Here is a 15,638-nt window from a genome sequence, read left to right as displayed (position 1 = left end):
CCTGATAGCTTTCAAACAAGCCGCCAGTTTTAGGTGTGGCTTGGTAGAAAGCCTATGGCTATCTACTTGTGGGCGAAGTTAGGTACTAGGTTTCCCAATATATACTGAGGGAGATGTAGATTCGAGAGAGATAAGCAATAGGAGAACAGCTAGCAGAGCAGAGCAGAGGACAGCCGCCGAGATAGGCTGTCGGCCGGACGGGGGGTGACGCTGCTTGACAACTGCAGACCCTCCCCCGCCCTCTCTATTCAACTTAGACTCGGTCCTCGGTGAGTGAATGTGAAGGTGACTTAGTCGTGTTTACAAGTGTTGTGTGAGGATCAGGGGTAGACAGTTGCAGGGTTCTCGAATTCTTGGGTAATGACTCACATTAAGTTGAATTGCTTAAATTATGATACTTATCATGTGAAATATAAGTGATGAATTTATTGTTTAAATTGTCTTTAACTTTGTTCCCTAGAGCTTTTTGAGTTAAGATGAGAGAGCCTCTGCGGTTACTGGTTACATGATTTTAATGAGTACATGTTTAGAGTTGGTACATGCTAATAACATCTTTTGGTACAGACAAGTTCCATTCCTTGTCTTGTATGTACTGACCAGAATGGATGGAGGCAGCCCTTCTACTATCTATTTTTCTACTTCTACCTATCTACTCTCCCTCCACCCCTCTCCAAACTCTCCCTTTCACCTGACGACCCTCCTCACTCCTCCCACCTCTCTAACCCCAAACCCTCACTAATTACTTCAATATTCATCTCTTTCCTTTCGTTTTTCTTATACGTTTGTGGCGGTGAATTGTGCAAGAGTTTCTCTCTAGAGTTAGGAGTAGCTGATCAAGTTACAATGCCTTGTAGTTGTAGCACCAAGATAGTCAAATACCTAGGTTACAAGGTGTTGAACTGGAGAAGTTGCAGTAGGAGCTCTGGTTGGGGAACTCTAGAATAGTTAGCTAACTGTGACCGGGATAACGGACTAAAGAGAGCTGTTTCCCCGGCCTCGTTAGTTAACTGGGGGGAGGAATAATGAACTAGAGAAGCCATTCCCCCCCACCCCCGTTACACAATGTAGCTAACTTTTTGACACACTGTACTCCCCTTCATATAGTCTCGGGTAGCTGCCCAAATGTAGATGTACCTAATATATTAATATAAAAACTTTTCCACTACCATCCACAGGAATAGTATGCGCGCATAGTGAGTGAACAAACACTAAATGAGATTAGTGTTTATCCTTATGAATGAAGTACTTACACATTTCTTGGACTCCATTGATCGTGTTATCTCCGAATTCCGCGATTTTTTCACATGCCATTATAAAATGACGCAAAGTATGTGAATAGTTCTGCTGACAGAGTTTACATTTAGTCAAATCTACATCAGTAGATGTTGCAAATTCCCAGAGGTACTTGTTGGCGAGCCTAAGCCTAGCAGTGGTAGCATCTAGAAGTCTGCTAACCTTATGGGATGACCCATAGACGTGTGGTTCTTCCTGCATAATATAATGATGATAGATGGAGTAACTGGTGTGAATTTCACTTTGCCTGATCATTAGCCTCTGTAACCCTTTCCACCACCGCCCACGGGATAGTTGTTGTTGTTAAAGATTCGCTACCTGAAACAAAAAGTTTCAAGTAACACGGGCTATGGTGAGCCCGTGGTGCCTTACAAGGGATAGGTATGGGGGTTCATAATAAAAAAAATTAATAGTTCTTAATTAATAAGAATTAAATAAATTAATAATTTATAATTAGTCGAATATTAATTCTTCTAAATTCAGTTGTTCTTTCACTATCAGTGACGAAAATCATCCCAGAAGTGATGATCATCATTATCCCAGAGGATGAGGATCTGGGAGAATCATAATCATCTCCCATACTAGTTAAGGCTGCAGGTCATAGAACTAAAAATTCCGCAAACAAGACAAACAAATCATGAACATGTTTTAAGATCCCAAGTCCAGCTACAGTACTTAACTTTAAAGTGTTTAATGCGACTCTCACAAGAGGTAACAGTTTCACATTTATCTAGCTTCAATGTAGAGCAGACATAATGTTATTTCACACATAGGGTAACCTATGAAACCATGGACCATCTCAAGTTATAAAGAATGAAAGACCTACTCACAAACTATGGATTTCATATCCCCATGATGGCCAGTAGACTGGTCAAGAAAATTAGGCATCCGCTTAATAGGTTACTCTGGCACATTAGAAAAGGATTTTAACTCTTCATTATTCATTATATACCAAGTTGAATGTGTGTGTAGACAGTGAGCATGATGTTAATTATATGAGAACATTCCATTTCTCTTATTTTTAAGTTTTTATGGGTTTTGGCCTTTATTATTATTATTATTATTATTATTAATACATTAGGTACATCTGCCTTTATGCAGCTACCCTAGACTATATGAAGAGGAATACAGTATCAAAGAGCTAGCGTGAAGACAAAAGTTACATTATGCTGTTAAATTATCCTGTATAGAAGTACCGCAGCCTCATTCAACCTGTATCCATGTAGTGAACAGGGATACGAGTGTCATCATCTTTTTTATCAATCTTTCATAACATTGTCTGTTACACACCACTAGCTTTCCCTGAAACTACAGTACAGTTCCATAATGCATACAGAAGTCAACTACAGCAGTGTATGGGTATAATTGATCTTCCATAACAATAATTAGGCTTTGGGATGAATGCCCAATACTAGAACCTTTTAGTTATTCAGCTAACCCTACTAATTTAATGGATAATAATATATATAATAAATAGAATAAAGAGGATTACAGTTTAAAAAATACTTGGGAAAAAGTTTTGGTCTTTTTAAACACTTTATTGACGTTCTCAAAACACTAAAAAGGTTATATTCAGTTTATTGCAAAACTTATGGCAAGATATACTCCGGTGATGACAGTTGACTGTGCAGTTACCACGTATTAAGGCAGTGTGATTACTGTATTTATGAATAAGGATGCATATTACACGAAAATGGAAGCTATACTCATGGATATACACTTACTGGTGGTTATTACATAACTGAGGTGTTAGGAGTTGTCTCATATGTCCAGTCTCCGGACGGCAAGATATATATATTCTGAACGTCAGTGGGAAATCACCATGGGAACATGAGTCACTGAACATAGAATGCTCAGTGGCTTATTTCCCAGGAACCACCAAGCTGTAATATCTGATATTACAGGACCGTGAGAACCACTAAGCACTGAAGTCTGGTACAGTATTTATTTGTAGACATTAGTAGTATGCTGTAGTTGGCATGCGTCGTTGACATTTTTAATTGATTTGGAGATACAGTACTTGGTTTTGGTATCTCGAGACCAGAAACTGTTAATTATGGTAGTTTTTTTCTGGACACAGTTGTCCATTATGCAACTTTCCAGGTGTCTAGCCTTATGTGACCCTATAGCTCAAAAATGTTATTTGTTTTCAGTACATAAGCCTGAAAACAAAAATAGAAAATATATCAGGTTTAGCACCTTAAATGTAACACAAAATATACTTTGATTTTATTTTTCTCAAAGCCCATGGAAAGTAAGTAATTATCAAAAGAAGGCACCAGACTGGAGGCCCATGGAAAGATTAACATTATAATATGTATTGTAATAGGCTTCCATTAGTTATCCGACATTCTTCAATATAATTTTAGAGCATATTCAAAGAATTCTGGATATGTTTATAGTTTCGTTTTCTTTTTCTATGGACTTGCCCAATCGCTCTAGATTTTTTCAGTGCCAATGTACCAAGATTGGAGACTTAACCCTAGTGATATATATACACAATTTATACATTCATGACCATATCAGTTTGCTCTTTAGAGTGTTTTTTTTCGTTTCCACATTATAAGTTTTGTATTAGTATTTGTTAATTTATATTTAAAAGAGATTATTATGGATTATTTTATATTTCAGGAAATATATATATATATATATATATATATATATATATATATATATATATATGTGTGTGTGTGTGTGTGTGTGTGTGTGTGTGTGTGTGTGTGTGTGTGTGTGTGTGTGTGTGTGTGTGTGTACTTTGGCCTGCTCTGCCAAAGTACAGGGGGACGTACTCGAGGAATAGTGAACGTAACGGCATCATAAGAGGATAGTCACCTGTATGTCCAGCTGAGAGAGATTATTCGTTCATATATTTATTAAGCACCCCATACGCATCACGTGGGCGATGGTAGAAAGGTTTACAGAGGTACATAAGGGGCCCAAGAATCAAACCCAATAGTTCATTTAGCTACGTAAGTGACAATATTGTGAAGCTAGTTACACAGTCTTTAATATTACTTAAACATATTAAATTATATGCATACACAGGCATATATGTAATACGAGGGAACTCATTACCTAACTTGTTGTTGTTGTTAAGATTCGCAACCTGGAACAAAAAGTTCCAAGTAGCACGGGCTATGGTGAGCCCATAGAGGACTGTGGTAATTACCTAACGCTCCAAAACTCTGAGGTTTTTATTGGTCGTGGAGATGGGATCAGAGTAAACCCAGGGAAGAACGGCAAGCAGTTTGTGAGAAACAAGTGAGAAACAGAATTTCCACATAATTTGTTGCAGAATTAAATTTTGTCGCAGAGTCTTGGTTTTTGCTGAATCTTTTCGCTACAATGCTAGTGAGGAATATTTGTTACATTGGACTTGTTTTTATTAATTATTAATATAATGACAATAATTATTGTTATTATTATTAATTTTTTATTTATCATTATTAATTTTATGAGTTATCCTTTAGAACTTATAAAATATATTTTGCTATAGTAATTGGGGATCTTTGTCCTGTGATATTTCACTGATTCCACTTGTCTGCTCGAAGGCCATCCAGACGGCAGTGTGAGTGTTTTCCCAGCCTGGTATCTTGCTAAACGTTGCTATAGAAGATGGGTTGTCGTGGCTGACGTGGGCGTTAGGAATGAAGCCCTGGCTAGCATATAGCCTCCCCATGACCTTGATTACCAGTCTACCGAGCCCCAGATTCCTGTAGCTGTCGTCCGTCCCGAACATGCCGATGCTTCCATACATGGTCGGGGACATCCAGGAGACTGGTATTTCCTCATTTCCGGAGTAGTGCAGGTGCTGGGGGTCGAGCGGAGAGTCCTTAGTCACGCTCGAGTCGAGGAACACTCCAACAGATGGCAGATGCTGCGATAGGCTCCACGTGGACTCCAGCGGTTGGGTCTTGTTAAAGAGGCTCCTCTCCAGCAGGTGTTGGAGCCCAGTTTTGGCAAGTTTACAAACACGGAAACCTGGCTTGTTCCTGAGAGCAAGAAGGAAGAATGATATGTTGGGTACAGAGCAATGTTATTTTTTAAGTAAACAGCCAAGGCAGCAAGCACATTTGTTGCCTGAGTTATACTCTCACACTATAAGTAAATCCGCTGAGTGTCCATCTGCCATAGGCACAGAAGCCGGGTCGCTTATCTAGCTTACGCCGTCCATTACTGACGTAAATCAGTGTAATTTCCTACAAAAATCTGAGATTTTGACAAAAGAGAAAATTTTATGAGTAGGACGGTGGATTGATCCCAATATCTTGCTCCAAAGATTTTCTGGTATATCACATTATGAATTCATTATGTATTCTTATGTAGTTTCTTATAATTTCGGCATGCAGTTTCATATTAATTGTTCCTCAATTTACTCTATTTCAATTTTTTTAATTAATTATATATATTTATGTACGATTAAATGTAGAATAGTACTTTGCCGTCTAGGTTCAGTGGCAAATTGCTGAGAAAAGCCGTTTAAGTAAATTCTATAAATTCCTGCTTAAGCTTTTCCTGTTTTGTTTTATTCACTATACATTGTACTAAAATATACGCTTCTTACTATGACAACACATATCTTGGAGACTTTTTTTCTCTCAAATAAAGTTTTTATTTACTACAGTCAAAATATGACAACTATTAAAACATTTCCAATTTTAGGATTTTGGTTCCTACACTTATGTATATATAAATTATCTCGAGAGTTTATCCCACCAGTTACAGTACCTGGGTATTGTAATTATCCATGTTATAATGAATATAATAGCATCAAACTTTCTGCACACACACAAGTAACAGTGAATCTAGGGAAAATAACGGCTATGACAAGCAATTAAATTACGCTCCTGTCCAAACATCTGAAACCCATCTCTCAGATAATTTCACTATAAAATCAGCTAAAAAATATCAAGTCAAGTTGGTTAATCTTTTAACTGACAAATTATGAGACTACATGAAAATGTAGTGAAATATGGAAATGGCACTTTTAATAAAAACATATTAATGTTTATTGTAATGACCAGAGTTTGCCTTCATAAAGGTTTTGATAAAGTTTGAGCTCGAGTGAGAAGAAAATGTAAGGAACGAAATATGAAATCAAAAGGTTTTGGTCAGTACATCGTGCAACACTGCCTGAACATTACTAAATTGTTAAACCAAAGCTACTGGCTGGCTTGGAGAGTTTTTATGGAAATCAGTAATTAAGTTGTAAGCAGCCAGTAGGTTATATCAGTTAATATGTACTTAGTAAAGTCTGTTAGTGTAAATAAGATATTTGGTAGAAACGATTGGTATGACATGTGGACACATTTCCACTTTGGGCACATTCCTACCGTTGGGTTTAATTTTAATTGTGTCTGGCTGGTGTTGGTAGATTGTTACGACCAAGGTGGTCATAACCGCCCAGAGAAACAAGATTTTATAGAAAGAAACACAACGGTTGGCCGTTGAGTGTTTACTGGTTTGCAGTGCTGCCGGCGGTACGATCAAGTAGTGATATGAAAACTACTGAGTGTAATTAAGACTTTGGACTTAGTGGTTGACTAAGTAGAGGGCAGCTAGTAGGGTATTGAATTTATAGATAATTTTGTTAAATATTTGGGCAGAACTCATACGAGAATGTAGATGGTTATGGTATGAGCTTTTTGCAGTATGCAGCCGGAGGAGGCAGGCAAATTCAATTTGGGGATCTGTGAGTGAAGTTTTGTCCAGTTTGTCGGCATAATTTACTCTCAGTTACGTCCGTTCCTTTATGTATCTGCCATCGAGTTTATATATTTTTATTTAGATTATAAATGCAACTTACAGCTCACTCACAGTTTTGAAGCAAGTAACCTGTGAGAGGATATGGTATTTATGTGGTGTACCAGTGTTCTGTGTGCAATATTAACTTTTCCACCAGCGTTAATGTATTGTATTTTGTAATGCCTTGTATTTTGTTGATGTAAATCCCTGCTTCTATCCAACGAGAGTATTGGATTTAAAGTAAATGTCAGTAGGCTAAATCATTTGTTATGTGTAGGATTTTTTTTCCAAGCAATCTTTCTTTCCTGTGGGCTTGGTGAAGTCGGTATCTACCCTTAGACACGTACTTGGGAATGTCTTCCTGGATCCGGGTCTAACAACCCGCAAAATTAGACTATTATACAGATAATGCATGTAAAGAACATTTTGGCACTATCCAAGGATAGTACTTGTGACTAATATTAAGTCCTCAGTGACGAACCGGGTATATGCCCTACCCTAAAGATGCCACTGCGGACCCAAGTGTACTGTATGATCCTTCGAATGATATCATGGCAGACTTAACAATTGTTGTTAATGCTTGTAATGTGTTCTTATACTGATGTTATGCTTAACATTGTTTAATTATTTCTTTTCATTTTTGCCAGCTTTTTAAATTTCATTCTCATTTATTACAACGTATTCAGTATCTTCATGCTGTTGTTGAAATTGCAGTTAAATGTTGTCTGCCACACACACCAAGACGTTTCTAACATCTAACAGAATGAAGCCTGCGTAGTCCTAGAACAGCTCCCTCAACTGAACCGGTAAACACTTTCCTGAGTTTCTACATGAGCTTCCACTCTATGCGATGTTTAGTTTGGTGTAGGGCTTAAGACTTAACCTTCGTACAGCTGATAGGCCTTAATGTAGCCTTGACACTAGCTTACTGACCAACCTGCAAGTATACTTTAGCCCTGAACAAAGCCCAGAACTAAAGTAAACTATGTGTATACCGAAAAATGGAGGACACTTCTTGGTGTATGTATCCCATCACGGTAGATATTGCCAATATAAAGTTCCTGTATGGTAAGGTAAGTACCAACCTGAGGAGTTCAGCATCCAAGTTAGGAAGGTAAGTAAATGTGTAATTTGGACCCCAAATAACAGGGGAGCTCCCCAGCTCTTTGGCCAGCAACTTCCGCGGCTCAACCAGGTAGTGGGGAACATGGAAGATCATCAGGCGTCGTTGCCAGTCCAATAGAGGCGTCTCCCTAAGCGCCGCTATCAGTTGTTCGAATTCTGCTTCCCGGCAGTAGACGGCAATACTGGAGGGCACGTTCTAGAGGTAGAGAAACAGTGTAAGAACACCAGCGTCTATTACTTCAAAATGCGCGCACGTAAGTACAAAAGATCATACATTCAAGCTAAAGAAACAAATGTGGCAAAAAATATTAGAAATTTCTCTTTTGAAAAAAAAGCGGTAGACGATTGTAATAATTGAAGTGTGAAGGCGGTTGATTCCAAAAGTGTTAGTACATTTTGGTTTTGGCGGCGTATGGCTTCATGCTTCACAACGTCACAAAAATGATGTACTAAATTGCCCGAACCTAACCAAACCGGGGATCCGCGAATAGAAAACTGAACATCACATCGATTTTGCGAGCCGCTGTGATTTGTATCACATCAGTTTTTGGTCTTAGAGGATTTATACGTCAAAATGCGATGTACTATGCGAGAGGACAGGATGCAGGAGGTACGCAGTACTTATACCGTCTTCTGCCACAAGAGGGTGTGAGAGGGTGGTTGGGTGGGCAAGGTGTAGAACCTGGTCGTGGACAGCCACCCTCGAGCATGTAGGAGCAGGTTGTTGTACATCTGCCGCAGTTTACATTCACGTTAACAACTAAATAAAAATTATGATTAAAAAGGAAAATTATTTGCATTCAAGAACTCATTCTTGCTAATAAACTAACCTTTACGAAATGAAATGATATTATTACAAGATCTTGTGCAATGTTATTGTAAGACAATGCTTTTTAATATTTTACTTGATAAATAATAATAATTACCAAAATTTTGTAGTCCTTCAGTGGGGAATGTTCAAAGCAATATATTTCAGTCCATAAACAGTGTTATGATCACAGGCTGCAGGAGAAATGAGTCTACCCTTTAAAGTTATTCTGCCAGGCCTGACTTAACTAAGAGGTTAAGGAGATATAGACCTGGATATTTATATAGTAAACACTCGATTGAATTTGATAGATAGTTTAAGAGTATGGGCAGTGAATAAGAATATAAATAAATAACTGGTCATGAGATGTGAAGAATTTGCTGGGGGTGTGAGGCTCAATTTTGAGGATGTTGACCTCACTTGAGCACCAAAATTCGTGATGGGAGGTCGCGCTCCGTTGAGCTCCTGTTAGAGAAGAACCTCCTGGCTGATATACCTTCTAGAGGAAGGAAGTGTGCAGATGTTTCAGTTGTGGAATCAATCTGGGAACGGGTGGGTTCTGAATGGTCCTGAATGGCAAGAAGAGTTGTGAAGCCATCCTGAAACCTCTTCGTGGGCAGCCGTGTGAGCGCCCTCGCAGGAAACAATTTCATGGTAAGCACATTTTAACCAGTTAACGGTGATTGCCTGTAGTTATTCGTGTGCCCAGCGGCGTAGCAAGTGTTTATTGATATTCTAGCGAGTAAACCTTTTACTCGCTCCATTATCTCATCTTAATGGTGTAACTAATTAGCACTAATTGCAGAAGATATAATCTCTTCCCTGATTATAGGTAACAGTTCTTCCATCCACCTCTTCTAGTGGAGGAAGCTGAGGTGTAGTCACCGAATACAAACAAGCGATATGAGAATAGACGACGGCACAATTTTCACAATCAAGAATGTAGCATTCAGCGTATGCAGTTCTGATCGATCCCAAGACGTTACAGCTTCGACACAGAACAGACAGCAGACTAGGACAGCATCGAGCTACAACGCTCTCCCACATAGAGCTCACCGACTCCAGACTCACTCAGCTCTCCGCTATGCTCCAAGCTGTCTCATCGTCTACTACACTGCTGTATCCAAGACTACTAAATAAATATGAGCTCACTAAACACTGTGTATTTAATCTACTCAACAACGTAACATAATCGTACGTTACATTGGTGACCCCAGAGAGTTTCGACGATACCCAGCCACGACGGACTACAACATGGACTCTCACTGAACCGCTACTGCTGCTGCTGTGGACCGCTGCCACATGTTATAGAACACTGCCAACACCCTCGCCACAGCTATGATTTTCACCGCGATCATCTCTGCATTTTCATCAATTACAGCTTGCTGCACCGCGAGTGTTACTTATTCAGCTGACAGATTCATCAGCAACTACATCATGTGGGATCTACAGCTTGTTCTGCCGACTATCCGTCGCTGCCAGGGCACTGCATGTTCTACAGGGACTCCCACAAAAGCTGCTCTTTCGTCAGATTCATCTACACGTGCACTGCATTCTGATACTCTGCCGACTCAAGCACTTTGCGCAGTACAGGACTTACAGCTTGCGTTTCAGACTCTTCGTCGCCTCCAGGACAATTCAGCTCTAGCAGTGATTCCCTCGTTGTCCTAACTACGTGCCTACTTTACCTCCTACGGTCCTAGTGCCCGAGCCCATCCGCCCTAGATCTAAATGCTCCACCAGCGATCCAAGAACGCAACAATCATGCACATTCTTCTCTCCTGCTACATCGAGCTTGTCCACACACTTCCTGCATCTTTTGGTACCAGACTACATGTTCCACAGCGACCCAGGGAACAGTAGCCTCGTATTTTTTGTTCTATTGCTTTTCTTTCATTCTCTGGCAGGGGGAAGTCCTGTAGCCAGTAAACCTTTTACTCGCTCCATTATCTCATCTTAATGGGGTAACTAATTAGCACTAATTGCAGAAGATATAATCTCTTCCCTGATTACAGGTAACAGTTCTTCCATCCACCTCTTCTAGTGGAGGAGCTGAGGTTTAGTCACCGAATATAAGCAAGCGATATGGGAATAGACGACGGTACAATTTCCACAGTAGGAAATGTATATGTTTATTTCTCAGAATGTTTGGTAATATGTTTATTGTTTGTGATGAGTGTTTATGTATGTATTAACACTATGTACTGAACGGGGTGAGAATAGCTTGAGCTACCTCATCCCTTTGTGTGTATTTTACCTCAATAAACTTATTTCAATTTCCACAGTCAAGAATGTAATACTCAGCGTATGCAGTTCTGATCGACCCCAAGACGCTACAGCTTTGACACAGAACAGACAGCAGACTAGGACAGCATCGAGCTACAACGCTCTCCCACATAGAGCTCCGCGACTCCGGCATCACTCAGCTCTCCGCTCTGCTTCAAGTTCTGTCTCATCGTCTACGACACTGCTGTATCCAAGACTACTAAATAAATATATAAACATGAAAACCCACTAAATACTGTTTATCTAATCTACTCAACAACGTAACATAATCGTACGTTACAATATGTTAGGCAAATTTTATTGAAGCAGAAAGTTTAAATAAGAGAGTAAAGATGGAGGAACGTCCTGGAGGGCGAAGGAACGCGTGAGCCCACGCGGTGGGCTCACAGCGGCGGTAGCTGCCTGGTGGGCTGCACGGGTGAGGCGGAGCATGGATTCCTCTGAACGAGGGAGTCCCCTCATGGCGTTCGGGAAGCAGGGAGATATCGGGTGAAACATTTATTGTGTGTAGTTCATTTCGGTTATATGTTTGTAGAGGAACATTTTTATTGGCGTATCAATGGGTTGCAGGTTTGTCTGAGAAAGGAGTTGATGGGAGTACTTTGAGGCCAGAGAAGAAGTTAATGAGTGGAACTTCAAGGCTGTAGGAGTGGATGTGGTACCCTGTCGAAGAGCAAGCCCCATAGTGAGGAATTGGACCTCAAATTGTGTGAAGAGGAGCAGTGAAGTGAAGTTTCACATGTTTCTGTGTAATCAGTGGTATAGTACCACTGGAGTCCAAGGAAAACTTCATGGTGCAGCAACCTGGAAGAACTGTAGAGGATCCTGGTAAATACACCTGGAAGAACCTGATGTCAGAGTAGTAGACTTTCAGATGTGGGAAGGAAGTTTTTATTGACTGCATGTAGGGAGTTGGTAGAGTGCTTGATTGTCATTAGCGTGCGCCCGCTGGTCGGGGCCCCGCCTGCCGGTATGGACGCGGCTGGTACTAGCCGCATTCGGAGGATCGACACAGTGCGGCTGGACTTTTCTGCTAACGTGCACTGGCCCGTTGTAGAGGTTGCCCTCCTGCACCGTCCTCCGTGTTGACGTCCTCGAGCTCCTGGGCCTCGAGAAGTTGTCGCCCACCCGTGTTATGGTGTCGTTCGCCACGTCACATGTTTACCGGGAGTTTGTGGCTCGTTGGAATGACCGCACGCTTCCTCTTCCAGCTTCGGCTGTGTCTGTGGAGATCTCGGATCCCTGGGGGCCCTTGACGTTTGTGAGTGTTAACGGCGTGCCAGTGACCTTCCCCGAGACGGCCCTCATGTTCTTGTTTATGCGGTTTGGGTTGGTGGTGAAGCACCAGTTCAACACCTTGAGTGCGGGCCGGCTGAAGGGGGTCCGGCTGGGTTCACACACGCTTGTCATGCGGCTCACGAGCCCTATACCGTCCAGGGTCTCGTATCGTGGGCTGTCTCTGAGGACCTTCTATCAGGGTCAAACCCGCACGTGTTTCCGGTGTGGTGCGGAGGGCCACGTAGTGGCCGGTTGCGACGCTTCTCATGCTGAAGCCCCTTCAGTTTTCCTAGAGGATGATTTTCCTTGCTTATCTGTGCGTGTGGACTCCCCGGCGGATCCTCGCTCTGTGCAGGTGCCTGGTGTGGATCCTGCGGCAGTTCCGGATGTCGCTACGTATGGACCTGATATGTCTGCCCCGCCGGTGAGCTCGGAGGACCTGGGGGCGCCTGTTTCGGACCTTCGTCGTTCGATAACTGCGGAGGTGCATCCGCATCCGGTGGCCTTGGGGGATGCTGTAGGGGTGGCGCCTGCATCTTCTGCTGGAGGCTGTGTGCTTCCCGGGGCTGGCGGGACGGTGGTATGTTTGTCTCCACCCACGTTCTCTACCTTGTCGCCTCTGGCAGCTTCCTCGTTGCCGAGTACCTCCCCTCTTCTGCAGCTTCCGTCGCCCTCCCTGGTTACCTCACGTGTGCTGGAGTCTACCCTTCCGCCTGCTGTGTCTCTTCCTTCTCCGACTCCGGTCTCCGTTCCTGGTGGTGGCTTTTTGCCCCGCATTGTTGAGGCTCCTGTTCTGCGTGATCGTGCTGCCCCGGCTTTGGGGCCGCCTGCCGATGGTTCTTCTGGGACACCGCTTGCTGGGGGGTGACAGTTCCGACGATCAGCGGCCTCTTTTTAAGCGCCATCGTTCGGCTCGGGGTGCATCACCTCGCCGGTCGTGGGCAGAGGAGCATGATGCGATGGATGATGATGCTGTGGCCGACGCTGTGTTGCCTCCTGTGGTGCCTTCTGGGTTGGACGCTGTGCCTCCTGCTGGTGGCTCCCCTCGCTGGGCAGTTGCCCCTGGTGATCGCGACCTTGTGGTGGTGTTGTCGAAGGATGTGCAGCGGGGGGCCTCTGCTCCTGTTCCGGTTGGTGGGGGGCACTGGGGCCCCTGCGGAGCTACCCTCCGCGGGTCTCGGTGCGGGTCCCATCACCGAACGGAGTACACGCCTTAGTGGGCGGGCCGGTATGCGGCCTGCCGTGCAGTCAGGTGTGCTTCCAAGTGTGCGGCCCTGTGACCAGCTTCCTAGGGGGAAACCCATCCCTTTCGTCCTCCTGACCGGCGAGATGATCGACAGATCTATGGCAACTGCGACTTTTGAGTGTGATGACCTGGTGCATCCTGTTCCCTTTTGCCCATCTACCATCTGGGTTCCACAAGCGCAGTGTTTTGTCTCGGGAGTGCCGAATTCGATGCCTCGGCCTACTGCGACTCCTGGGTGTCCGATTCCTGAAAGTGACCAACTTGTTTGGGAAGCTTATTGCTTACGGTTTCCAGCTCGGGAGTACCCAGAGAAGTATGAGTGATTGGTTTATTGGTGTGTTTGGTTTCTGTCTGTGTTGTGCGTGATGCTTCCCCGGTGCCTGCTTGCACAGGTGGGTGTCCTTGTCTGTGCATGTGGGTGTTGTTCTTGCCCCTGCATGGCCTGTTTTGTTGTATGTTTTGTGCTTTGCCTTTGGTGTGTGTATTTGTGTTGTGGTTGTGTGTGGTTGTGGGTATTTGGTGTTATTTCTTTCGTGTCGTTGCGCTCGCCCTGTGTATTGTGTTGGGGTGGCGGGCGGTGTGGTTGTGTATGTCGCTTGTGTGCGTGTGTTTATTATCTTGTCCTTGTGACATTGCTTAATTATGTATGCGGCATATCTGTGTTTGTTATCTCTGTTTGTATTTCCCTGTTTATGTATTTAACTGTATTTCTGTATTTATTTTTTGTTGTTTCCTGTAGCTTTGTACTATTGCCTCTGTGTCGGTGGTTTAGGAGGCCTGTTGTTATGTACTAATCTGCACCTGTGTTTGGGTTGTTGGGATGGGCTTGTTTTGTGTGTTTTCTTTCTGTATTTCTGTACTTACGTTTTTTGTGGATGTGACTGTTTTATGACATTTATATATTGTGTTATTTATTTGTAACGTTGTTTTTTTGTTTTGTTTTGTGTGTGTGTGGGTGTGTAAACACCGGTGCCCATTTCGGGGTTTTCTCATTTTGTGCCTTGTATCATGTATTTTCTTTCTTGGTTTTTGTTGGGTATGTTTAGTTTGCATCCGTGTTTCCGTACTTTGTTATATTTGTCCTGTTTGTATGTATGATTTGTTGTTTTCTATTGTCTGTTTTGTATATTGTGTATTTTTTTTATAAAAATATAAAAAAAAATTATGAAATCAAAAGGTTTTGGTCAGTACAGCGTGCACGCATTTAGTATGACTAAATTGTAAAATATAAACTACTGGCTGGTTTGGAGAGTATGACATGTGAACACATTCCCATCGTGGGGCTCATTTCAATTGTGTCCGACTGGTGATGATGAACTGTTACGACCAGGGTGGTCTATTTCAGGGAAACAAGAATTTATAGAAGGAAAGAAACACAAGGGTTGGCCGTTGAGTGTGCTACTGGTTTGCAGTGCAGTCGGCGGTACGATCAAGTAGTAATATGGAAATTACTGGGTGTATTTAAGCATTTGGACTTAGTGGTTGACAAAGTAGTGGGCAGCGAGTAGGGAAATGCATTTATAGATGATTTTGTTAAATATTTGGGCAGAACACATAAGAGAATGTAGATGGTTATGATATGAGTTTTTTCAAGTATGCAGCCGAAGGAAGGAAGCAGATTCAGTTTGGTGATGGTGGTCTGTGAGTGGTCGTTTTTATTTTTTATTTTATTTATTTATATATACAGGTACAAGAGTTCTTACATTCTTGTACAGCACCTGTCTAGTTGGCCAGCATAATTTACTCTCAGTTAAGTTCATTCCTTTATATATCTGCCACCTGTGGTTATATATTTTTATTAAGTAGGTTATAAATGGAACTTTCAGCTCACTCACAGTTTTGTAGCAAGTAGAGTGA

General features: G+C 42.2%; 1 protein-coding gene across 1 annotated transcript; it reads right to left on the bottom strand.

Annotated features, from left to right (window-relative positions):
• Positions 1-2,805: 2,805 nt before the first annotated feature.
• LOC123753230 (uncharacterized) lies at positions 2,806-9,107 on the bottom strand. The gene is made up of 4 exons (XM_069334710.1): positions 9,090-9,107; positions 8,791-8,895; positions 8,124-8,359; positions 2,806-5,285 (listed from the first exon to the last, which is right to left on the bottom strand). The coding sequence occupies exons 2-4, from the start codon at positions 8,893-8,895 to the stop codon at positions 4,784-4,786; spliced, it is 843 nt and encodes a 280-aa protein (XP_069190811.1). The 5' UTR covers positions 9,090-9,107; the 3' UTR covers positions 2,806-4,783.
• Between the last annotated feature and the right edge of the window lie 6,531 nt (positions 9,108-15,638).

Source organism: Procambarus clarkii, chromosome 31 (genome assembly GCF_040958095.1).
Source record: "Procambarus clarkii isolate CNS0578487 chromosome 31, FALCON_Pclarkii_2.0, whole genome shotgun sequence".
NCBI lineage: Eukaryota > Metazoa > Arthropoda > Malacostraca > Decapoda > Cambaridae > Procambarus > Procambarus clarkii.
Note: the sequence above shows the minus strand (reverse complement) of the source record. Positions and strands in the feature narration are given on the sequence as shown.

Excerpts from the sequence above, each read along its gene's own strand:
- LOC123753230 (XM_069334710.1), bottom strand. The coding sequence starts at position 8,895 with ATGTACAACAACCTGCTCCTACATGCTCGAGGGTGGCTGTCCACGACC. Across the intron at positions 8,360-8,790 it reads CCCTCTTGTGGCAGAAGACG|AACGTGCCCTCCAGTATTGC; the intron begins GTATAAGTACTG and ends CTCTACCTCTAG. Across the intron at positions 5,286-8,123 it reads TTGGATGCTGAACTCCTCAG|GAACAAGCCAGGTTTCCGTG; the intron begins GTTGGTACTTAC and ends TCTTGCTCTCAG.